This window comes from Centropristis striata, chromosome 2 (genome assembly GCF_030273125.1).
Source record: "Centropristis striata isolate RG_2023a ecotype Rhode Island chromosome 2, C.striata_1.0, whole genome shotgun sequence".
Lineage (NCBI taxonomy): Eukaryota > Metazoa > Chordata > Actinopteri > Perciformes > Serranidae > Centropristis > Centropristis striata.
The window spans coordinates 18,200,393-18,226,803 of NC_081518.1; the positions used below are offsets into that span (position 1 = coordinate 18,200,393).

General features: G+C 40.7%; 1 protein-coding gene across 2 annotated transcripts; it reads right to left on the minus strand.

The window, feature by feature from the left end:
• Positions 1–2,023: 2,023 nt before the first annotated feature.
• On the minus strand, positions 2,024–26,031 carry cers3a (ceramide synthase 3a). 2 transcript variants are annotated; one of them, XM_059355685.1, is made up of 10 exons: positions 25,859–26,031; positions 22,623–22,740; positions 19,917–20,035; positions 18,948–19,005; positions 18,712–18,762; positions 15,854–15,946; positions 14,432–14,560; positions 12,447–12,553; positions 10,120–10,273; positions 2,024–2,249 (listed from the first exon to the last, which is right to left on the minus strand). In XM_059355685.1, exons 1-10 carry the CDS (start codon positions 26,029–26,031, stop codon positions 2,118–2,120), a joined length of 1,134 nt encoding a protein of 377 aa, XP_059211668.1. In that variant the 3' UTR covers positions 2,024–2,117. The 2 variants fall into 2 exon arrangements, with proteins under 2 accessions (XP_059211668.1, XP_059211663.1); XM_059355680.1 differs by lacking the exon at positions 2,024–2,249 and having other exon boundaries at positions 9,925–10,273.
• Between the last annotated feature and the right edge of the window lie 380 nt (positions 26,032–26,411).

Sequence of the window (26,411 nt, forward strand, 5' to 3'; positions counted from 1 at the left end):
CAGTATAGAACAATCTCCTGCATCACTGTGAATTAGCAGATCATTCAAGACCCTGAGAAGGGCTGTTTTAGTGAACAATCTGAATGGAACAAAACTGTAAGATCAATGTTTTGACTGGCAGGTAATTAGAAGGAATGGCATGGGAAATTAGATTTTGAAATGTTATATACTATTTTAAATTATTTTATACTAAAACAAATAGTGATTGACCTATGCATTTATTTTTATTTTTATAATTTTCCCTCAGCTTCCCTCCAACTTGCTGTGGCCCCCCTGCCGCCCCGAATTGACAATTTATGGCCTAATCCAGTGGTTCTCAACCTTTACCTGATGTACCCCCTGTGAAATATTTTTTCAGCCAAGTACCCCCTAACCTGGGCAAAGCATTTTTGGTTGGAAAAAAAAAGCCTTAAAAACAGAGCGCTGTGCCATCAGTGTCTGATTTATTAAACTTTGGAACTGATAAACACATACAAAATTCAAACATTTGAAAAAAAAAAACAATTTCAAACATTTTAAATGTTAATAATCCATGACTAAATTTATTGCAAATATTTCTCATCACTAAAATGTAGTGATTCAAACTAATGTAGTAAAAACAGTGAGCATATAACCATTTAAAACTATAACTGCTACGCTTCAACCACGACTCCATCTTTGAGTTTTACTGTGATTGACAGGTGATGCCAGGTGGCATATGACAGGTTGGGTCCAACCATCCTGGTATGGGGGACACTCTGGGTTTTTAGGATCATGAAGATGAATAGCCTACTGAATATAAAATTCATTTTATGAACTTATACTTATATTTTCCCCCCCAAAAAATTAAATAATTATTTTAAAAGGATTTTGCATGGATGCTGCTTTTTAAATGTATATTTTAAAATCTCACTTACCCCCTGGAGTACCTTCACGTACCCCCAGGGGTACGTGTACCCCCATTTGAGAACCACTGGACTATTGTAAAACATATACTGGAGTATCTGAATGCCAGAAAATGTGACAATGACAAACTGGGGCTACAGGCATAAAGTGGTGCAGATTGTGTGGCTGATGTAACTGACATCATAGTACAACCAGTTACTGTGTAAGCCTTAAGAAGAGTCCTTAGATTTAAGGGATAATCAAAAAATTGAACTTTTCCAAATCATTGGTAGCATTGAAGCATTGTACTATGGTGTGCTTTTATGAAATTTTGTATTTGAATGGGTGATGTGTGAAGTACAGTCATTGCTGTAGGCTATTTATATTTTTCTATCCTTGAGATGTTTTTTCTTTATTGTTTTACTATTTATTGTGTTGTTTTGAGACATGTCTATGGTGAAACCAAAGAGGAATTTCCACTCAGTGGATAATAAAGTTTTCGTATCATATCGTATCGTATGAAACAATGCTGTATGTACACAGATGTGCAAGCATGTTAACATTAGATAGAGTTTATTTAGATTTCTAAAGTCAGTTATAAATGACGGGGGGGGGGGGGGGGGGGGGGGTGATTGGTTTATTGCTCAACAGACCAGAGGTAGCAGATGTGAAGACAAAATTTGCAATAGAATGAAGTTGAGGAAGTTTGCAAGGATAATGTTTTGAGATTAACCATTTATGTGGAAATGTACACAATGCCAATGTCTTGTTTTGTAAGATAACGATGTGAGACTAAGGAGGGGTGTTGACAAACACTTTCAATTGTAGAAAGTGGATCTTGATTTATATTGTCACACAGGAAAACCTGATGCAGGTACTGTATGATCAATAATGACAACAGCCAATAAGATGCTATGTAGTTATGGGCATGCCAGTTAAGTTTTGTTCCTGCCAAAGTTCCAGTTCCAGTGGTAGGTTTGTATACGAGAACACCATCTGTGAGCTGTATTTCAGGGTAGAAACAAGACTAACAGACTAACTGAATTCCCATAGGGGATAAATAAAGTAATTTTGATTGATTGTATAATCATACAGAATACACATATACATGTGTGTATTCTTGATAGGTTGTGTTCCAGCGTCTAAGAAATAATTTGCAATTTGCTTATTTTTTGGTCAATATTTAATACAATGTATTTACCATTTTTGATTTTTTTCACACATTTGGCTTTATTGATGATACTGAGCAAAAGTCAGTGTGTAACCTTTGACTGGCAAATGTTGGGATGTGGAGACAGTCCATTTCCAAACTTGTGTTTTTCCCCACTTTCATCTTCTGTCAGGCTTTCTTCCTCTTCATTGTCACTTCTCTCATCTCTGGTCAGCTGTGACATGATAAGGAGATTAATAGAGTAAATGTAGAGTAAGCAAATACATGTGAAAATAAGTTGAAAAGAGGAAAAAGGTGGTGGTGGAAGGAGGTGATATAGGGGCTATCAAATAACCTCACCGCCTTTTCCAGCTCTGCCTATTCACATTCACATTCATTAAACTTTTCATTGATGAGATAGTGAGCAATTCTGTTCTGGAAACTGCTGAGAAACCCATTTACTTTCAATATAAAAATGCTATAAATGCTGTAATGCTATTGAGACTGTGATCATACTGGCGGTTACAACAGGTCCTTTTATACAGTCAGGTCAAGTAGGGAGACTAATATCATCATACATGGATATAATTGGGCTCTTGGGTACACATGGGACCCATTTTCATTCATATACATTGAGGCCAAAGGTCAAGGGACTCCTTTGAAAATGGCAATGAAAAGTAGCATCGTTAGGGAGGCCAAAGGGGGGTCCAGTCTTATATTTTAATATTTCAATATTTTAGGGTCACTTGCTCCCCCCTACTCCACCTTAGCTATAATAAGGATCTGACCTGAGACCAGCAGCAGAGATTTAATGACTTCAAAAATAAACACAGAGAGTAGCTGGAATTTGTATATCTATTGTGGTCTATTGTAATTCCTGCTAGCAGCCGGGGGTCTATTTTATCTATTTTATCGAACAAAAATATTAATTTATTTAGTCATTAAAATTTTGACACCCCCTGTGACTGATTATATTCTGTCTGCTGCTCCCTCTGTTGTACACATATGTTACATGAATTAAAAGCCTCATGTCCCTTATGTTCACTTTACACTCCAAAAAAAACCTTTTGTTTTTATGGTAAAAACCAGCAGCTGTGGTTGCCAGAACTTTACCGTAATAAATAGGGTGCAATTTTTTGTAATATTACGGTAAAAGGATATTAGCAATGTTGATTTCATGTTTAAGATTGTCATTTTATTCCATATTTTACCATAAAAAAAGTTTTTCCATCAAAAGAAATGCTGTTCATATAATTGACCAGAAAATAATTTATAAATGCTGCATAAATTGAAGATTTTGCCATTAAATATTACAGTATATATATTTTTTAGAGATATGTTGTTTACATTTAACGGTGAGAAAAATAATAAATGCAAGAGTAATGTTTTTGGGGGGTTTTTAAACTGTAAAAAAAACTGTTTTGGCTGATGTTGCTGTTTCGTTGTTACTAAAACTAAATTAACCCATTTATTATTTTACAATCTTTTACTGTCATGGTTTAGCAGTTTTTCACTGTAAAATCTACAGACATTTTTTACAGTGTATGCACGCTGCAATGGATTTGTGTTTGTGTGTGTGTGATGGGTAGGCTTGGGTAGGGTTATTAAATGTTGTTGGTTTTATGTGGTAGAAGGGCTGGCTTGTTATGCCTAAAATTCTCTCACCCTCCACGCTGCTTGCTCGTGGCATTGGCTGGATAAGTGAGCACTTTATTTTTGTCTTCAAGCTGGTATTGTCAAAGGTATTGCAGACAGTATTTTTGGATGGGATAAAGAAAGATGTGCTGACAGTGTGCTTTTTTCCTGACCAGGGTAGGTGTGTCAAAGGGTCAAAGAGTCGGGGCTTGCTTTAAACATAATGACTGGAAAATGTTAGCTTTGCTTTTTATTTTGAAAAAAATAGGAGTGTACACTGCAAAAAAATGTTGTCTAAAAACAAGATAAAAACACTAAATCTGAGGGAATTTATCTTGCTGCATGGACAGATAATTTCACTTGACAAGATTTCTTAAATTAAGATTATTAAATCTAGAAATAAGCATGTTGTACGCTTAAAATAAGAAATTAACTCTTAAAACAAGATAAATTAAAGCTGCAAGCAGCGATGAACTGGCCCGAGCAGAGTGACCTGACAATTATTTTTTTCTTACCAAAATAAAAAAAACCTTTAGATTTAGAAGTGTTAGATAATTTATCTTGACATCCCTTTTTTGCAGTGTAACTCCCCTGGTAAACGGGTTGATAAATGCAGATTGTTTGGAGAGAATATAATTTATGCATGATCTTATTTAATCTTGTACTGTCACACCGCGGTGAGTGTTTTGTCAAGTTGCGTTTTTGTCCTGTCTCTGTCTTGTCAATTCCTGTTTTATTTTGAAAAGTAACTCTCCTCTCGTTTCAGGTCACTTGCCCTTCCTCATGTGTCTCCAGTCTGATTGTCTTCCCTGATTCCCTGATTGTGTCCACCTGTTCCCCATTACCCTCATGTGCTTATAGTCTGTGTCTCCCCTTTGTCCTGTGCCAGTGTGTCATGTCTTTTGTCCGCACCACTAGCTCTGAACCACAGTATTGCCACAGTCATAGTCTTGTTAAATTGTTACTTTTCCTTAGCCCTCGTTAAGAGTGATTTTTTGTTGGCCTTTTGCCTTTTTTTGCCTAGAGATCTCCTCAGTTTAGTTTTGGTATTTTTCTTAGTATCTCCCTCGTTTTTAGAGGCGCCTTTTGTTACCTGTTGCTCCGTTTTTCTTGGACACAATAAAGACCTTGTTTTTTCTCAACTACTCTGCATCCGAGTCCTATTCCTGGTTTTCCCCTTCGTGTCAGTACACACTGGCCAGCATGGACTCGGCAGAGCAGGACCAGCTGAGCGCGGCGCTGCGCTCCCAGGCGTCCAAACTCACGCAGCAGGAGGAGCAGGTGGCCAGCCTTGGCCAAGGACTCAGAGGACTCGCGTTCAGCCAAGAGGAGTTTAAGGCCACCGTGATGTCCAAGGTGGGTCTCCTCGGCTCCCAGGTGGAGCAGCTTCTCCTCATCCTCGCCAAGAACCCGACAGCAGCGCCTGAACCGCCCGCAGCGTCTCCGGAGCCTTCTCCCTCATCTACGCGCTTTGGCGCATGCACCAGGCTGGCTCCTCCGGAGCGATACTCGGGGGACCTCGGACTAAGTAGGTCCTTCATCACAGAATGCGAAATGCATTATGAACACTCACCCCATGATTTTCCCACGGAGAGATCCAGAGTTGCCTTCATGATGTCTCACCTCACGGGGAGGGCCCGGGCGTGGGCCACCGCGGAGTGGGCCAGAGACTCCGAGGTGTGTACGTCACATAAGAGATTCACCGAAGCTCTCAGACTCGTCTTTGACCCGGTGGCGACAGATCGAGAGAGGGCTCGGGAACTCTGCAGGCTGAAGCAGGGAGCTGATTCAGTTTGTGATTATGCCATCCGCTTCCGCACCCTGGCTACGGAGAGCGGGTGGAACGCCGCTGCCTTGTACGACGTTTTTTTGAAAGGGCTCGCAGATCCTATCCAGGATCTTCTGGTTCCGCTGGACCTTCCTCCGGACCTCGACTCCCTCATCGCTCTCGCCGTCCGCACGGATAACCGGCTGCAGGAGAGGAAGCAGCGGCGCGGGCCCAGGTTGGTGCCAGCCGCTATGCCAGATCCCTCCGCGGCTCCTTGGCGCACGGCGCCACGTCGATCTCCTCCCGAGCCACTTCCTCGCCCTTCTGCTGAGCTGGAGGGGGAACCTATGCAGCTGGGAGGGTCCCGGCTTTCTCGGGAGGAGCGGCAGCGGCGATCCCAGGAAGGCAGGTGCTTTTACTGTGGCACACAGGGCCACCTCATCGCCGCCTGCCCCGTGAAAGCGACCTTGGTGGTGAGTCATTTCACAGCCGTCACCCCCATCCCACGAAAGTTAACAACCGTAACGATTACGCACCTTGGCAAGGACATTGAGCAGGGTGTTTTGATTGACTCGGGGGCGGATGGGAGCTTGATTGACTGGGGGTTTGCTCAGAGACTGGGGCTCCAGGTGGAGCCGCTGAGTAAGCCTATTAAGGCGAGCGCGCTCAACGGGCGCGCACTATTTGACATTACACATATTTCTGAACCAGTACACATTCACATCGCTGATCATGAGGAGCACATTAGACTTTACCTGATTAACTCACCTCAGCACTCTCTCATCCTCGGGCTCCCGTGGCTGGTGCGCCACAACCCGCGCATTGATTGGCAGACCGGGGACATTATTGGGTGGGGGGAGGATTGTAAAATCTGTTGCCGGCCCCAGAATGAAATTCTCACTCTGAACAATGTTTCTGTTAACTCTGCCATAGACCCAGAGACCATCGACCTGACCACAGTACCAAGCTGTTATCACCACCTCGCGGAGGTTTTTTGTAAAAGTAAGGCCACAGCTCTTCCACCACATCGCCCCTATGACTGCCCCATCGAGCTCCTGCCGGGCTCCACCATTCCCAAGGGCCGGCTTTATTCGGTTTCTGGGCCTGAAAGGCAGGCCATGAAAGACTACATTGAGACCTCATTGAAAGCAGGCCTGATTCGACCATCCTCGTCTCCAGCCGGGGCTGGGTTCTTTTTTGTAAAGAAAAAGGATGGGACCCTCCGCCCCTGCATTGACTATAGCCCCCTCAACGAGATCACAGTAAAGAATAGATATCCCCTTCCCCTCATGACTTCAGTATTCGACCAACTTCAACAGGCGCAGATCTTCACCAAATTAGACCTGCGTAATGCATATCACCTCGTTCGCATTCGGGAAGGGGATGAGTGGAAGACTGGTTTCAACACACCTTCAGGACACTATGAGTACTTAGTCATGCCGTTCGGCCTCACAAACGCTCCAGCAGTATTTCAGTCCATGATAAATGATGTGTTGAGAGATTTTCTAGATCACTTTGTATATGTCTACTTAGATGACATCCTGATTTACTCTCCCGACGTGGAGACTCACAAGAGACACGTCAAACTTGTTCTGCAACGTCTCCTTGAGAATAAGTTGTTTGTAAAGGCCGAAAAGAGCGAATTTCACGCCGATACCATCTCCTTCCTGGGCTTTATCATAGCTCCTGGAAGGGTTCAGATGGACCCGGCAAAAGTTAGCGCTGTGGCTGAGTGGCCCACACCAGATAGCCGCAAGAAAGTGCAGCAATTCTTAGGATTTGCCAACTTTTACAGGCGGTTTATCAGAGGCTTCAGCGCGACAGCGGCTCCTCTCCATGCTCTCACTTCTCCACAGGTGCCGTTCCGCTGGTCCGCCGACGCGGACGCAGCCTTCCGAGAGCTTAAGCGGCGGTTCACCACAGCACCCATCCTCACACTCCCCGACCCCTCTCGCCAGTTCGTGGTGGAAGTTGATGCTTCCAATGAGGGGATCGGGGGTGTTCTGTCCCAACGAGCCGAGTCGGACAACAAGCTCCACCCCTGTGCCTTCCTGTCACGACGCCTGACGGCAGCGGAGCGAAACTACGATGTGGGAAATCGGGAGCTGCTGGCAGTGAAGGTGGCGCTGGAGGAGTGGCGGCACTGGCTGGAGGGGGCACAACACCCTTTCCTGGTTTGGACAGACCATAAAAACCTGCAGTACATAAGAAAAGCCAAACGGTTGAATTCTCGACAAGCCCGCTGGTCATTGTTCTTTAACCGTTTTCAATTTTCCCTATCTTACAGACCGGGGTCAAAGAACACTAAGCCTGATGCCCTGTCCCGTCTTTTCAGCCCCGAGCCCGTTGCCACGGAACCTGACCCCATCCTTCCACTTAACCATGTGGTTGGAGCGGTTACCTGGCCCATAGAAGCCGAGGTGAAGCAGGCGAATGGTGAGACCCCTCCATCTAGTGGGTGCCCCGAAAATCGTCTGTTTGTTCCTGTTAATCTGCGCCCACAGGTGATTCACTGGGCTCACTCGTCTCTGCTCACCTGCCATCCGGGTGTACGTCGGACCATGTTCGCCATCGCACAGCGGTTCTGGTGGCCGTCCATGGAGCCGGAGGTCCAGGAGTACGTTGAGGCGTGTCCAGTCTGTGCCAGGAATAAGAACTCCTCCAGAGCCCGCGCAGGCTTGCTGCAGCCTCTCCCCATCCCGTCCCGGCCGTGGGCGGAGATCTCCATGGATTTTGTCACGGGGCTCCCGATCTCCAGAGGTAACACTACGGTCTTAACCGTAGTGGACAGATTCTCTAAGATGGCACATTTCATAGCTTTGCCTAAACTGCCGTCTGCTAAAGAAACAGCTGAGTGTATGATGAACAATGTGTTTAGGATCCACGGATTCCCTCAGGACATTGTGTCAGATCGGGGGCCCCAATTTATCTCACGGTTCTGGAGGGAGTTCTGCAAGTTAATTGGAGCTACTGTTAGCCTCACCTCGGGGTACCATCCAGAGGCTAACGGCCAGACGGAGCGCCTCAATCAGCAGCTGGAAACCGGCCTCCGGTGCCTGGTGGCACAGAATCCAGCGTCTTGGAGTCAACACCTGACATGGGTCGAGTACGCCCACAATTCCCTTCCCACCTCTGCCACCGGTATGTCCCCCTTCAATTGTGTGTTTGGTTACCAACCCCCTGTCTTTTCTGAGTCTGAGCCTGAAGTGTCGGTGCCCTCCGCCCATGCCCTAGTCCGCCGCTGCCGCCGCATCTGGGCAGCAGCCCGCCAGACACTAATCCGTCAAGGGGACAGAGTTAAGAGAGCAGCAGATCGCAGGAGGAGACCGGCTCCTGCCTATCAACCTGGCCAGCGGGTGTGGCTCGCTGCCAAGGAGCTGCCGTTGCAGGTGGAGTCCCGCAAACTGGCTCCACGCTTTGTTGGTCCATTCCCCATCTCTAAAATCATCAATCCAGCAGCCGTGCGCCTCCGTCTGCCCCGGTCCCTCAGAGTACATCCCACCTTCCATGTCAGCAAGATTAAGCCTGTCAAGGAGAGCGTCATGGTGCCGGCAACCAAGCCACCCCCGTCTCCCCGAATGGTCGAAGGGGGGCCTGTTTATGCCGTAAAGAAGCTGCTGGCAGTGCGCAATCGAGGTCGGGGCAGGCAGTTCCTTGTGGACTGGGAGGGGTATGGCCCAGAGGAACGACAGTGGGTCCCAGCCAGGTTCATCATGGACCCTGACCTCATTCGAGACTTTTATAAAGAACACCCTGAACAGCCTGGGCCGTCAGGTGTCGGCCCTAGAGGGGGGGGTACTGTCACACCGCGGTGAGTGTTTTGTCAAGTTGCGTTTTTGTCCTGTCTCTGTCTTGTCAATTCCTGTTTTATTTTGAAAAGTAACTCTCCTCTCGTTTCAGGTCACTTGCCCTTCCTCATGTGTCTCCAGTCTGATTGTCTTCCCTGATTCCCTGATTGTGTCCACCTGTTCCCCATTACCCTCATGTGCTTATAGTCTGTGTCTCCCCTTTGTCCTGTGCCAGTGTGTCATGTCTTTTGTCCGCACCACTAGCTCTGAACCACAGTATTGCCACAGTCATAGTCTTGTTAAATTGTTACTTTTCCTTAGCCCTCGTTAAGAGTGATTTTTTGTTGGCCTTTTGCCTTTTTTTGCCTAGAGATCTCCTCAGTTTAGTTTTGGTATTTTTCTTAGTATCTCCCTCGTTTTTAGAGGCGCCTTTTGTTACCTGTTGCTCCGTTTTTCTTGGACACAATAAAGACCTTGTTTTTTCTCAACTACTCTGCATCCGAGTCCTATTCCTGGTTTTCCCCTTCGTGTCATGTACAATATATATACTGCAAAAGGTAAAATCTAATATGCAACAAAAAAAAAAAGATTAACACCATAGGCATCTATGCCAGGGCTGCCATCCATGGCATCGAATATGAATCCATTTTAATAGTTGAATCATCATGTCACATTTTTTCCAAAGATATCTTATTAATTTACATGTATGTATGTTCAGTATGTTCAAGATCGTGTTCATGATCTGTGGTGCGACTTAATTAAAATGGTGCTTTAAGATTTCTAAATGGTTTTACCAGACCACAGTGAAAAAGAGTAGAAATTGTAATATAGATTTGTCCAGCAAATATTTTATACCCATGAAAAAAGGTTTGTAAATGTTGACAAATGTTAGACCTTTTTCTGATCAGACTTACATTGCCAAACATGAATTTTCTAATCATGCAGAAAATGAGGTAGGCCCAGAATATGTGCAGCCACAGGAGGACCACCAACATCACGTTGAAGAAGTAGTAGCCAAAGAAGGCAGGGTAGTATTGAACTGGGTAGACCCATGTACAGTGGATCAGCCTGAAACACAGCAGAACAGAAACAGAAGTAAAGATCAGTGGGCGACTGCTCTACCAACTGAGCCACAGCCACCCCTACCCAGGGTCCTGATCCAGGGTCCTGATCCAGGGTAGCTATATATACATGATATTTAGGGGTGGGCGATATGGCCCTAAAAGATTATCACCATATTTCAGGGTATTTTTGCGATAACAATATTTTTGACGATATTACAAAAATACTGAAAATTATATAGAAAATATGATATTTTAGTCTGTATAAATAAAAAACGAAAACCAATCATAAATCTAAAATGTCCCAACAGTTGCCAAATACAAAAAAATTTACTTTTGTCTCTTGAGTATTAGCAAATAATTAAAAATAACCATCTACGGGGTCCAGGGGCATGCCCCCCTGGAAGAATTTTTTTTTTCATAAAAGCCCAAATTTGTTGCCTCTCACACATTCTAATGCCACTATTCCATCATATACACTGATCTTATCATTGCCTTTTTCAATAAATAATTGTAAAGGAGAATAAGGGTTTGAGTATGTTTTATTTGAAGCTTCTTATTTTGACACTCTGCTGAGGCAAACAGCAACACAACGCAAAATAACTTGATATTATGAATAGTGTAGATAAACTTTCAGTAGCTTGAAATGTGACGTTAGAGCAGCACATGAGACTCTGGCGGGCCGCCACAGTCTAGGTAATTAATGGAAACCCTTATGCCACTACGGCAAGAAGTTAGCCTGGCTAACGCCAGACTAATCACAAATGAGATTAGTCTGGACACCAGCCATTCATTTCTCCGTAGAGGAGGCATGGTTTACGATCCTCCAGAGCCGTTTATGGGGCGCTAAGAATGTCTATCTTAAGCGTCTGTAGGTAGCTCTTAGCCAATTGTATCAGTTATACCAGATGACGTATGTAGTGCAACAGAAACTGATGTTGACCTAGCCGGACTAGCTCATCTCTACTTTGAGACTAAAAGGCTGATTTCTGCTTCTGCAACGTTTTTCTGCAGCATGTTCTGGCTCTGGCTGCTCACAGTCTACCGGCAGTGTTGGTGTGTGTGTGTTGCTTGCTGCTTTGCTTCTCCAGGTCTTGCTTTCTGCAAGATTATTTATTTTTTTACGCCTTATTCCCCCTCAGTCACACACATCCATTGATTTTATGGTCAATAGACGAGCTGCTGGGGGTCTCTGGGCGGCTCCGCTGTCCCCCGGCTCGTAGCGAGATCACCGGCGTTACAGCAGTGAGCGGTAGCGGGGCTAGTTGGTAGATTAGGCTTTGGCCAAATTCTGTCAGAAGCAAGGCTAAAACATCCTTTTTGGTGGTGAAACAGGAGTGTAAATTCAAACGTTGTTCTTCTTTTAAAATAAACTTTCGCTCTAAACTATTTAAAACGCCGTCTACAGCTAGATCCAAAGAGAGATTCGCGTCTGCTGCAGCCATGTTGGATCCGTAAGAAAACTACAAAACTATACAAGCTTCCATTTGTAGAGTAGTTTGTCATCGTCTTGCCGTCCCTCCCCGTTCTGTGATTGGATCCCTAAAACAGGGCTAAGAAACGGCCGTAGTTGCCAGACCCTTTCGCAGTTCGAAATTAAATCGAGCGTGCAAGGCAGTATGGGTATACCCAGGCTAGCAAGAAGTAGGAATGTTGCCTATGTCATGAAATGCATTTTTTTTACCCATAAAAAAAATATACCGGTATTATCGTGAACGATATGATATGGCACACCCCTAATGATATTAGGTACAAATTAAATGGTGTAGAACATTTATGTGAGCAGATGGGGATGGGATGGCCTAGGTGTTGTTCTAGGTCCTGATATGAACAACAAACCAAACTTTTTCAGAAAATATCACACTGAAAAAACCAACTGACAAAAAATGAGAAATAAATAACTAGAACTGAGCAAATAAAGGCTCGAGACAAGTAAAATTATCTGCCAGTGCAGTGAGTATTTTTTTCTTTGTAAGAATTCTTTAAATAAGTAAAAATATCTAGCCACTGGATTTCTTTTCTGCACCTGACTTCATCCGACTGGCCATTCCAACAGTGAACTCCTGGAGGAGGGGCGTGGCCAAGTCGGCCAGCTAATCAAACGTTTGACCTTACGTATTATTTTTGGGCCAATACTTCTTACATACACACACACACACACACACACACACACAGCTTACCAGAATGGGAAGATGATCAGTCGTGTTACCATAAACACCAGGGCAAAGAGAACGAAAAGACTCTTGCAGGTTTTCTCCCATTTGGCATAGTTGAATATCTTGGCAGACTGAAAAAGAAAAGTTGTGTTGTTAATCAGCTACATTTCTGGGTAAGATTGGGCTGACAGTGACAGATTTGGTAGATTTGAGATGTTGATGTATCAACAATTCTAAAAAGCAAGCATCACTTAATGAATCAATTAAAACATTTTCCAAACTCAAAGTTGTGAAAGTTTTTTGTGAAATAAAACACATCTAAATATATCAGTCATTGTCAGGAATTATTGAGTAATGTGTTTTTATAACAACTCAAGTATTCCGAAAAGTAGCCTATTTATCAGTGGTATTTCATTATCCAGGATGGCAGAGAGAAGCATTTTTAGTTGGGTTTTACGAAGTTCCCCCTTTGACACCCTGTTGGGCGGTATATGACAACCACAATAAGTTTAGCTGGAAAGCTAACCCTTATTGTGTGGTGTCCAAAGGAGGAGATGTTGCTGAGCAGAGACAACTTTGTGAATTTCAAGTTTTTAGAAATGAGGGCACCAGTACCACCTCCGCTTCCAACAGATCTGGGCGAGTGGGAGAAAGTGGAGTCAACAGAGAGTGCAGATGGCGTGGCAGTGTTTTCTGGACAAATCAAGGTTTTGGTCAGAGCTAGTACTTGAATGGTTGATAGATTAGCATGTGTTTGGATGATTGGCAGTTCAATAAGCTGGACATCAGGACCATGTCTAGCCTGAGTGTGGTTAATGCAATTGTGTCTTGGAACTTCCTAGCTTCCTTCCTAGAACAACCAGGAGGTGCCAGACTCTTGCTGTTGCAAGCAGTTGGTCCTTGCTCTTTGGCTGGGGTTGAGGCTTCTCTCCTCCACAGATGAAGAGAATGGAGTGCTTCATACCATGCTGCTGCTTGCTGCAGCTGATGCCACTCCACATTGTATCTGCGACTGCCGCAGGACTTGGTCATGGTGCCAATGGTACTGCCCCTCTCCCCAGGCCCCTGGACAGTTACTGAGGATGTGCTCCAATGATCCCCTCATCTGGCAGAGTTGACATGCAGGTGAGTCCGCCAGGCCCCAGCTGAACAAGTTTCGAAAGGCCAGGGAGGACATCATTCACCGACTGGACTAAGAACTTCAATCGGAGGGGTTCCACCATCCAGAGTTCTGCCCAGGTAATTTTTCAGGCCGCTGCATGTTCCCACTTGATCCAGGACTCTTGTTTGCAAATGCCCACAATTTTTTCCCTCCTCTGCATGCACCTCCTTCTCCTTAGCTTTCAGTTCTCCTTCCCTCTGGCTTTACTGTAGCACAGTCTAGGATTGGTCCAAGCCCGTCCTGACCAGTTGCCACAGGCCCCCCCAGGATGCTGTGCTGTAACATTGTTCCACCCACTCAACTGCCTCCTAAGTGCACCACCTGTGTTCTGGCCTTGATGCCTGCAGAGGAGACCTTTTGTGTTAGCATCTCCCAGGCTGCTGAAAGGAAGCTGTAGCTTGGTGTTTTGCCCGTACAGGGCCATGCTACCTAGCCTCCGTAGCAGGTTCAACCACCTGCGCAGGAACCGGCTGATTTGTTGATCAGCAGTTGCCAGAGGAGTCTACGCAGGATTCTGTGTTGGTATATCCAGGCCTTGGAATTTCTAAATCCCTTCTCCTGCTCCCAAGACGGGCAGGAAAACCACAACATCCCCACCCTCAATTTATGTCAATGAGAGATATTCTATCAAACAGTCTTAACTGCAACAACAGTTGTTTTCATGCTGTTTGCTAAGGCTGAGCAGATACTTCCATTTTGAAACCCTGGAAAATAACGCTGATAGTTTTAATGCACTGATATTGTAAAATGAAAACATATTAATATGTTGACTCGGAATATGATAAACTGTTTTGCAAGGTATTCAATATCAACAGGTGCTATTTAAACTTGTTTGGCAGTGACTAACCTCCAGTAAAACATCAGAAGCATCATGGACAATCATGACCAACGTTCCTATTCGGATGTAATTGACACACCAGGAAAATCCCAAAAGGGCCAGTGTAGTCAAGTGGTGGATGATTTGCTCCTTAAAGTCCTAAAGGAAAAGAAAAGTCAATGTATGTTAAAGTGTATTTCATGTAGAACACATATAGTCTTTACCAGACTACTAAACCAGATTCCCATTGGTACCATCTTGAGCCTACAATGATAGTCCAAGTTTTTATTTTTCAGAATCTCCATCCTGAAGGCAGGGTGACTAACAGTCTGTGAACCAGGTGGGTCAGTGTTATCTACATCCACCAGTATGAAATCTTGGGACTTTTATGCCATAGCTTATTGTACACAAGCAGCAGGTTTTGTACAATAAGCTAGGGCAGTTTTTGTACAACTACCACTGTCTGTCTGTCTGTCTGTCCCTTTTTCTGTCTGTCTGTCTTTCTGTCTGCCTGTTTGGTCTATGTCTGTCCATCACTGTCTTTCAATCTACCTGCATTTCTATAACTTCTTCATATTTTTGACTTAACCATTCAATAAATTGTAACAGACCAGAGCTAAATAGTCTATTGACATTCATGTCACACTGCAAAAACCAACTGACTAAAATTATCTGCCAGTGCAATATACATTTTTCTTTGTAAGAATTCTTTAAGTAAGTAAAAATATCTAGGCACTGGAAAAACAATGATGTCTTAAAATAAGTCCAAAAATACTTATTTCGAGCAATTATGGCTTGAAAAGCCCGACTGTAGTAACATTTAAATAAGCCAGCAATACTTGAAACTAGCATGTTTTTTTCTCATTTCAGTATGTGGGTAGATACTGGTGGTAGAAAACGCTTTTGAAATAGCATTTAAACTACATGCAACTAAAACTCTCGTTTGGAACCAATATTTTAGGGAATAACTCACCATATTCAACAGCTGAATAGATTGAAAAGCATGAAAAAGCTCAAAATGTCAATCCTAAAGACAAGTCTTTACACATGACTGAAATCCCTGTGAAGAGGTTATTCACTCATTCTTAAAATAAGCACATGAAGCTATGGTCAGTAGGTAAATTATACTCAACACAAGATAATTAAGATACTATTGCTAGATATAAGAAGAAAATACTGAGTAAGCTTCATATTTTTTGCAGTGCAGTTAATGGCAAACTTCACAAAGGTGTTATGTAAAATAATTGCTTTGATAGCTGGTGTTATTTGGGATTTGAAATTATAGTGTTTCATGTTTTTAGCTTTAATTTTTAATTTCTACTTGTGGTATATTACTTGACACATATGTGAACGTACTGAGTCAAAACTTCTGTTATGGGGAAAAATTTAACCATCAGGCATGCAGGAGATTCAAGCAAGTTATAAATCTGGCCTCCAACAATCACTACTCACCTTTCTCTTGACATCAAATGCAACGCTTAATAGAAGAGAGCCATAGAAGCTCATTTCCAAGATATAATACCAGTACTGAGACTCCAGCATGGACTGCAGACAAGAAGAGACATAGAAACAGAGACAGAAAGAGATGGACAGCATGTAACATGAGCACCATTTTTTTTCTTTTACACAAGACTTGATAAGTAATCAGAAGCAAAACATCTTCACTGTATGTGTGCTTCATAGCTAAAAGACCAAAGGACACAATTCTAAATATGAGGGTTTAAATATGAATTGTACTCTTAAACAAATATACAATAAAATATCAAAACATGGAGAGTTATCATCTTCCATCATAGTTTGTTGATGAAAATAAGAGTATACAGAGACTCATCTGAAATTGCATGTGTTTTTAAAAAAACATTTTGTCAGTGTTGGTTCAGTTCTGTCGGAGAGAATACCTCCAGCAGCTGGTTATAATGAAGTCAGGTCAAGTCCTTTAAATTGCCAAAGTAGTACCTGTGTTAAATCTGGAGACCACAGTTTCTTTAATAACTACTGCCCTATTTCTGTCCTTAGAATATAACTTGTATTTTGACATATTTTTTCAAGAGAGTCTGGCTGCAGACCTGCAATGTCAGGACCGGAAGTTGGTTCGGAGCCTTTCAAAATAAAAGCAAGCATACTGGAAGCACGTATTTTTTAAGTTAAAGTGAAAACTGATCAAATGTTAATGTTGGGTTGTAACGCCCCCATTTTTAATAATGCCCACAAATGTAATAAACCATCTGCAGCTTTTAATGTAATAATCCCACAAACGTAATACATTTTCCACAAATGTAATAGCTGCGTACTACAAATGTAACACATAATTTCCCACAAATGTAATAACTACTACGTTTGTAGGGACTTATTACGTTTGTGGGGAAGTGAAAATCTTCAATTTTCAATATTGTAGTAAGTTCCCACAAATGTAATAACACAATGAATAATGGGTGTGAAAACTTTATCATTTAGGGTTAAGGGTCAGGAGGTCCGTTGTGTGATTGCAGAGTAGAGAGCCAGCAGCTGGATTTTGCCCCCATGGTCAGTATTAGTAGTGTGTGTATAGGCAAACAAACAAACAAACAACAACATCCATTATTCTTTGCGTTATTACATTTGTGGGAACTTATTCTATTGAAAGTTGAAGATTTCCACTTCCCCACAAACGTAATAAGTCCCTGCAACCGTAATAGTTATTACATTTGTGGGAAATCATGTGTTACGTTTGTAGTAGGCTGTGGCTATTACATTTGTTGAAAATGTATTACGTTTGTGGGATTATTGCATTTGTGGGCGTTACATGGGTTATTTGAATTTTTTCACATCAGTTAAGTTATGTTACAATGTACACATTTTAACACAAACCATTATCTAATAATTACATTTTTACTTAGCATAACCATGTAGTTTTGTTTCCTATACCTAACAAATTTTACAATTTTAACACATCCAGTGCCACCAACTAAGTGACAAACATACCCACAGTGTTGAGTGATCAACTGCTGTTCCTGTTCTTGTTGAAATTACTAAATGTTCGTGGTTTAATTTCATTAGGAACTTCTGGAACTATCTTCAAGAAGGTGGGTGAGGATTTCCTGCTGTTTGTGACTGTCTGAGAAGCTAAATCTACTAAGCATTATGGTTTATTATGGCCGACTCCATACCATCTACATCAAACACTACTAAGGATGTGTTCTGAGTCTCCTGCTTTACTCATATAAGATCCCATAATTATCACTCATGACATGATTGGTTGCACTGAAAAAAAACAACATTGCAGAGTTTTATCAGACGTGTGGACTTCATGCTGACTCAAATTTGCGTACACAAGCTGAGAGCAGACGTGAGATCTGATCGTACCCTCCGATTTACGATCACTGTCTGTCGTACGCTCGTTTGATAAATGAGGGCCACTATGTTGGTGGAAGTCAACCATAACCTTCTTAAGGTTAGCCAGATTGAATTCTCCAGCAACAATGAACACAAATTCGGATTACCTGTCTGTAGGAAGTTCAATTCTTGTCAAAGGTCTGACAGGTCAGCCCTTGTACTTGTATGTGGTGGAATGTAGGCAGTTGTTATAATGATCAAAATGTGGAAAGAAAATGCATTTAATTGATGTGTAAACTTTTATAGATTGTCTGAACATATTGATAAAATGTTGTATTTGTTACAAATCATTTTAATGTTTTTTTATGTACAAATGGTGTTGTGCACATTATGTACATTAAATAATTACAACATAAATGAACAAAATACTTGATAATACTTTTTGACATATATTTAATTGAAAAAATATACAAAGAATATATTTTATGCTCAAACTAATGAACGTTTGTTTTTGTTAATAGAAGCCACGTGGAGTTTTAACTATATATATCTGTTGAATATATTTATATTGTGACTTTTATCTTTGTTATATATTTTTTTCTTTTTCTTTTTCATTCTCATTTACTTATTTAATCTTCTTAGATTGGGATGCACTGCCCGAGTTGTTGTAGGGTGGGGGGTGGGGGGATTTGTATTTGTATGTGTGTTCTGTAAAAAATCAAAAAGTATTATCTGTGTATATGACTGTATTTCTATAACTTGATCTCAATAAAAAGATAAAATAAGCCACATTGATTCTGACTGTTTTTCTTGTTTACATTTTAAATTGGAATTGGGTTTGCAGTTAAAGTAAGGTTGTAACAAATTTTCTGTTTCGGTGACAACTGCAATCATGGTTCTGAATTTATAAGAGTAACTTGTTCTACTATTCAAAGTAATAGTGTTACTCTAACACATTACTGCCCAACATGATTATGTTGTATAAATGTTATACAAACCTGTTTTGGATAACCTGTCCATACTTCCCGAGTGTCATAAAACCATTCTTTCTGCAAAAACATTGGGAAAAAAATGTTATTAGAGGGGTATTACTTTATGAAAGATATGAAGCTACACCCACAATTCTGCAAATACATTTAACACATAACCACAGCTATCTCAAGATGCTTTATACAATAAAATCTTATATTTCTTGCTGGGATAGACTCATGGTCCAATAATATAAGCTACTCACATCATGAAGTGATAATATTCCTCCAATGAACGCTGAAAGGTAGAAGGCAAATCTCCAGCTGTAGGAAGCAGAGGGGAGACATGGGTGTACTATGGCTGTTAGGGCTGTGAATCTCTAAGCAGCTCACAACTCAATTGCATTCTGATTCAGGGGCTATAATGTAATTCTAAAATGACATCATTTTTTTCTTAGAATGTATGAGTTTTAATAAGTCATGGACAGCTTCGCAAGGACCTTTGACAAAGCTTTATGGAACGTGGAAAGGAAACTTCTCAAAAGATGAATTTGAGAACCAATCAGTCACTGCCTGCTTGCCCACTTTCTCTCATCCTCGGCTCTTTAAAGCTGTGTGCACTGCTGTTACTTTGCAAAGGTGGCATTGGTAGCTACAAGGTTGTAGCCAGTAGACAATATCCTTCTTCATTTTAAGGTTCATAACATGTACCTGGATTCAGAAATAAGTAGGATGTTACAATAGATATTCCTGTAATGTTACGTCACAATGTCCACGAGTTGTGTATTATGCCTTTATCTGCATATAAAAAGGGGAAGTGAGGTCCAATAAAAAGTGGTCTCTAAATAAACATGTGGAGAAGAATTCTCATTTTTTTTTCTCATTATAATAGATCATCCAAAATAAATGTTAATGCCAGGCCCGAACAGGGCCTTAGTTTTGTTCCTCTGATTGACAAATTCGGATGATAGCATTGAAAATGAAATGATTGTTTGAAGTGTATCATCCCTGACTCCAATGTGTTTTGGGGACCTGCAATCTCAGATTTATTAGCATCAGGCTAATAAGGCTTAGAGCTCTGCGTTATAACTTACAGAGAGTTTGGGGGGAAGTTTTAGTTTCTGAACACTGACTTTGTGATGGATCTAATATGTTTCTCTATGTTTCCAAAGTTGCACTGTACCATATTATCATAATAACACACACACACACACACACACACACACAGTAGTCACCTGGACTCTCTGAATTTCTTCAGGACTCCTGGAAGGTCCTGACATCGTCTTCTTCTGAACCAGCGTTCAATTTGACTCACTGATAAACTACTTTTCTTGGAAAGTCCATTTATGTCTGCCTGGAAAGGAATTAAAACACGCACATAAGCAAACACAGAGAGGGATTAAAATTTGTACAGTTTAGATTAATGTCTATCTCCCAGCAGAATGAACATTACTTCTTCTGCTTCTTCTAGACTAAACCTCTTCTGGATATTTAGTCTAGGATACAGACTAAACATCCAGAAGCATTCTTGATAATATCAGGAGACTTCAATCATGTTTCCCTCTCCTTCCACCTGACTGGATTTACACAGTTCGTTAATTGTCCCACCATAGAAAATAAAACCCTGATCTGCTGTATGCTAATGTCAAAGAAGCTCACAGAGCTACTGCCTTGCCCCCAATTGGAAGATCAGATCACAACTTAGTTCTTCTGGAGACTTGTTACAAACCCTGTGTGTGGAGGCAACCTCCAACTAAACTCACAGTCAGGGAATGGACACCAGAGGCAACTGAGGCTCTAAAGGACTGCTGAATGTACAGACTGGAATGTGTTGCTGGAAACAGAGGAGAACAGTATGGACATTGACAGACAGGTTTACTGCTTTACTGATTACATCAACTTCTGTAGAGACACAGTCATACCCACTAGGACTGTACGCTGTTTCCACAATAACACACCTTGGATTACTAGTGATTTAAAGGCAATTCTCAATGAGAAGAAGGCAGCTTTTAGAGATGGTGACAAAGCACGGCTCAAACAAGTACAATATAAGTTGAAGAATTGACTAAAGATGGCAAAGATGGAATACAAGAAGAAATTGTGGTCTTTGCATCGCTTTTTCTTATTGTGTTGTGTTGTGGTCTTTGCAGCGTGTTTTCTAAATGCTTCGCTTGTGTTGTCAAATTGATGAAGATGTTTTCTCAGTTTGCTTGTGTTTTGTGTATTTGCATGTGTTTTCTTAAGTTGCAGCGATATGAGCTCTCAGGGCCACCGTAGTTATCAGCAAGGTGAGTCCCAACAGAATATAATGTCAGCGTGTCAGAATACAACTCTCATTAGCTAGCTTCTACAGTCTGTGAGCTGTATATATGTAACTATGTCTAGGGTTATTTGATACCCTGTCCCAAGTGCTCTTGATATGGGCTATTGAAATGAGTGACATTGGTGATGAAGAGCGCTACCATTAAATTCACGGATGTGAATGCAAGCCTGGCTGTGTTCAGTACCCAATATGGCGGCGACAACAACAGACATCGTCAGAAGTCATGTGACTGTAAGGTATCTATACTGCCCTACAAAGCCTAACTGCAGTAACTACGCAAAGGTTAAACGGTTAAACTGAGAGAAACTTTTTTTTAAAACATTTTTACTGGCCAGCTAAATGGCTTATAGGTAGGTAAGTGAAATGACACTTATTTCCACATGTCTTGATGATAATGAATATTGATGAATATTTATGTTCAGTTTTATGCTGTAGGTACTGCGCTCTAATATTTTAGTCTTAATATAATTTTATCTCACTATTTTACTTAATCACTATCTTGATAAAAAAAAATTCCCTATCAAAAAAACGTATAATTTCTATTTTTCTTGTCTTCACTATTCACCACAATGAAGAAATTTTTATATACGTATATATATTCAAAGCAGACCACGGTAAGTGCAATTACTGCGATCTGCTTTAGTTTTGAGTTGGATTTTGTAGTTTAAAGTTTAGTTTGTGTAATTTTTATATCATTATTTCTCTGAAATAAGCAAAATTTTTATCTAAAACTTACACACAAGACACAAGATTTTTTTATTTTTGGTTATAACTAAATTTTGGCAAAAAATGTATTACTGCAGTTAGACTTTGTAGGGCGTTATAGTATAGGCTGTTGATGGTCATTCTTTGTAAAAAAAAAAAAAAGGTTCTGAATCAATGCATGCAGTCACAAGCGAGTGACATAATAATAAACATAATAAATAATAAAAAAAAAATGAAATGATACGAATAATAAATAAATAGAAAAGAAAAGACGAAATGAGCAGCTATTGGTTAAATAACCTAGAAGCTTAGCATCTAACTTTGTGCAGGTATGAACTGGGTACGGTAATTGCAGAAGAAATCTGTCTTTAAGTCTTTGAATAACTGCATATATTTACTAGGTGTTATTGTAATGTAAAATGCATTAGAACCACCTTTAAAATAAAAAAATTCCTGTAAACCTTTTTTCACTACATTTTCCCAATCCCCCAAAAATCTATTGTGTCACTTATGAACACAAGAAGGGAAGCACGCACACACACACACACACACACACACACACACACACACACACACACACACACGAAACATGCATAAAAAAATAATAAAGGAAATAGCTCAAGCTTCTTGAAGATCTGTGAGTAGTCTATAGTCAGACTTTAATAAGGACTTAATTTACAAAGGCCAATATGACTTCAAAGTCAGTACAAGTACAAGTATACATAGATTTATTATAAATGTCTTATTTTCTTAAATCTTCTTTCTGAAGTCATCTTCTAATTAATACGAAACAGCTCTTTGCCACAACCTAATATCACCTGACATTTATAATACATCACCTGAGGAGTGTTTTTGTCTATTTGCACTTTTTTGCGTTTGTTTTACTTTTAGTGTGCTGTGTGACTTTGTTTACCTGAGGAGGATTTCTACACTGATTAACGTAGTAAAGTTCCAGGATGGTGTTGTCCGCTGCCTTCAGACGGACTCTGTGTTTGATCCCAGCTAGGACTGCGAGTGGTGTTGCTATCCACCTGGAACACATAAACACATAAGGTTTTCAATTCTAACAATGTCAGTGTCGGCATTGGACATACAGTGCATGATGAATGACTTATCTTTCTTTACAAATAATGTTATACTCAATTCTTTATTGAAAAGCAGATGAACACACACAACACTGGGTAAATACATTTATATTTTTATCATTCAAAAACAATCAAAACCTAAAATGCAAAAATGCTGTTAAGAATATTATGCACTGCAAAAAAGTGTCTAAAAAACAAGATAAAAAGATTTCTTAAATTAAGATTGTTAAATCTAGAAATAAGCATGTTGAACACTTAAAATAAGAAATTAACACTTAAAACAAGGTAAATTATCTAACACTTCTAAATCTAAAGTTTTTTTTATCTTGGTAAGAAACAAATCATTTGCAGTGCACTCTGCTCGGGCCAGTTCATCGCTGCTTGCAGCTTTAATTTAACTTGTTTTTAAGACACCCCTTTTTTGCAGCGTGCTATTGCAACTTCCCTTAAAGAGACTAGTGTAAACTAGTGCATGCACTTCAAGTTGCGTGTTGGCTGGAGCATGCTTTCTTCCAGAGTGCCTGTGCATTTGAGTTAAGGTGCCTAAATGTATCAGGGAACATACTGGCCCACATTTATCAAACGAGCATACGACAGAAAGTGAGCATAAAGTGGGTGTACGATCATTTCTACTCAAGCCTCGGCATTGATCAATTGGACGTGATTTCCTTCTTTTTCACTTTTTATGCTGCCAAACAAAACCAGTTTGTTGTGTTGCAGCTGTTGGACGTCAGCATTTCACTTTCTGACTCTGAGAAATTCCTCTTCTTTTGGAATTAAAACTTAATTTAAAACTTTGTTTACCTCCTTCAACCAAAAAGCTGTGAAAACTTTTAAGTCTGTGCTCCAAATGTAAAATATTCACTGAACTTGTTTGAGTTTATGACTATAAGTACTTTTATTTCATAAACTTCTGTCGCTGTGTATTTCTGTAATATGTCTATATTGCCCCTATTGTTATTTGTAACGGTGCACTTTGATAATAAAGTTGACTTTGGGGGGGCTGTATTGCATCCTTTGGTGTCGTAAACTCTGGAGGGGAGCCTTCTGAATTCGGTATATATTATATATATTAGGGTGTGACATTTAAATGACGCTTGTTTCGAGCCGTCACATTTAACAACAGCCGATCATTTTTACAATGTGATTGGAGAGATACGATGGTTTGATAAATCCCACGTGAACCCTGTCGTAAGACAAAATATATGCTCAGATCTGCACTCGTTTCTACGCTCATTTGATAAATGAGGGCCATGGTTCCTGAGACCGGATGTTCTACAACTATAGCTCTGAAATCTCCTTCCAGTATGGAGTTGGAAGACAGAACTAGCAGAGTGTGAGAGGTTGGCAATCATCTTCTGCACCCTGTGGCTGACTGTGAAAGAGAAGACCAGGACACTCTCCAAAGTGGCTCTATAGAATTGGAGCAATGCATCTCTTGAGACACCAAACTTTCTAAGCTGGTGCAGAAGTAAAGCCTCTGGTGGTTCAGACAGGTAATAGAAGAAAATAGATGATAAAGAAGCTTATGATTTGTGGCGTGGTTACCTTTGATTGACAGGTCAACAACACAGCAAGCCGTCATCAGGATAGAAGCGAAGCAAAACAAACGTATCCATGGCACTGTGTACATCTAAATAGCTGTGAACTTGTTTGCCGTATTTCTTCTCAGAACTTCGACCCTTTCACTGTGTTTTTAGTTGATGAAATTTATTTTATATAACACTTTGGTCATGTAAGAATGTTGGTTCAGTTCGGTTGTAGTAAAAGACACTTCAAGGAGTCAGCTGTGATTATTTTCCGGTAAATAAAGTACATTTTGTTTTAGTTAATTTTTTGATACACCTGTCCTCGCACCCCCTTTTTTATGGGTAAAAAAAATGCATATCAGGATATAGGCAACATTCCTACTTCTTGCCGTAGTGGCGTAAGGGTTTCCATTAATGACCTAGACTGTGGCGGCCCGCCAGAGTCTCATGTGCTGCTCTAACGTCACATTTCAAGCTACTGAAAGTTTATCTACACTATTCATAATATCAAGTTATTTTGCGTTGTGTTGCCGTTGGCCTCAGCAGACTGTCAAAATAAGAAGCTTTAAATAAAACATACTCAAACCCTTATTCTCCTTTACAATTATTTATTGAAAAAGACAATGATAAGATCAGTGTATATGATGGAATAGTGGCATTAGAATGTGTGAGAGGCACCAAATTTGGGCTTTTATGAAAAAAAAAATTCTCCAGGGGGGCATGCCCCTGGACCCCGTAGATGGTTATTTTTAATTATTTGCTAATACTCAAGAGACAAAAGTTGTTGTTTTTTTTATTTGGCAACTGTTGGGACATTTTAGATTTGTGATTGGTTTTCGTTTTTTTATTTATACAGACTAAAATATCATATTTTCTATATAATTTTCAGTATTGTGTAATATCATCAAGAATATCGTTATCGCAAAAATACTATTATAAATAAATATAAATATTGTGATAATCTTTTAGGGCCATATCGCCCACCCCTACTTCAAACGGATAGTACACAAACATCACGGTGTCACACATTAGTGTTATATTTATTTATATTCAGTACTGATTTTGTGGTATGTATATTAGTGTACTGTGTAATGTAAGTTGTTATATCCTTTTATGCTGATGATGTAAATGTATTTTATCACTGTGTAATGTAGTTTTAGCATGTTGAGTTGTTGTTCATGTACAAGCCCAACTAGGGACAAGAGTTGAAAATTAGCAATACCAAATTATTATATTATTATTGTAAATTAATGACATTGATGTGTTTTTTATTTGAAATTTGATTTTGCATGTCTGCACTATTTAGTTATATATTGTATGTTTATAAGCGTTGCTGGTTCCATATTTAATGTTAAAGCTGTAGTTACTGCAATTTTTGTATCATTATTCCTCTGAAATAAAGCTGCAAAAGCAGCTTTGTCACAAGATAAAACAGACATTATGCAGTTCATTTTTAGTTATAACTCAATTTCGACCAAAAATGTAGTAACTACTGATAGGCTTTGTAGAGCAGTGTAGATGAGTGTGGATCTTACCTTTCAAACAGGTATCTGAGGATCAAGAAGGCAAAAGTGTAGGGAACAGTGACATAGAGATGAGAGGCTTTGGCATGGACCCGGTCCTCCCTGTCCTCCAGGTCAGCCCAAGTTAGGTTCCCAGGCAGCCAGATTCTGTCCCACCAGAACCACTCATGCAGTGTGTCAAACATCTTTCCACCCTAGTACAGACACCAGGTGACACAAGCACAAGACATTAGTAACTACCAATGTGAATGCAGCATTTTTTGTAGCCAATAGGTGAAAAAACACAGGCAAAGAATCCAAGAAAGCAGCCGCTTGGGAAGGTTCACTTTAATTGTTGCGTGTCCCAAGAACAAGAACTAAGCGAGGTGAGGCAGCTTTCAGTTATTCTGCTCCTCACCTGTGGAACAAACTACCTGTAGATCTGAGGTCTGCCCAAACGCTCAGCTCCTTTAAATCAGGACTAAAAACACTATTGTTTACTGAACCTGGTCTCACAGGAATCCATGAAATAGCCACGGATTCGCTTAACTCAAAATCCGTGGAATAGCCACGGAATCACTCAAAT

What these genes read in the sequence shown, in the direction of transcription:
- cers3a (XM_059355680.1), bottom strand. Translation starts at nt 26,031, where the DNA reads ATGTTTGACACACTGCATGAGTGGTTCTGGTGGGACAGAATCTGGCTG. An exon ending in GAATATTATCACTTCATGAT is followed by an intron (nt 18,763 to 18,947) that starts GTGAGTAGCTTA and finishes ATGTTTTTGCAG; the next exon opens with AAAGAATGGTTTTATGACAC. An exon ending in CTTCTGATGTTTTACTGGAG is followed by an intron (nt 12,554 to 14,431) that starts GTTAGTCACTGC and finishes TTTCTTTTTCAG; the next exon opens with TCTGCCAAGATATTCAACTA.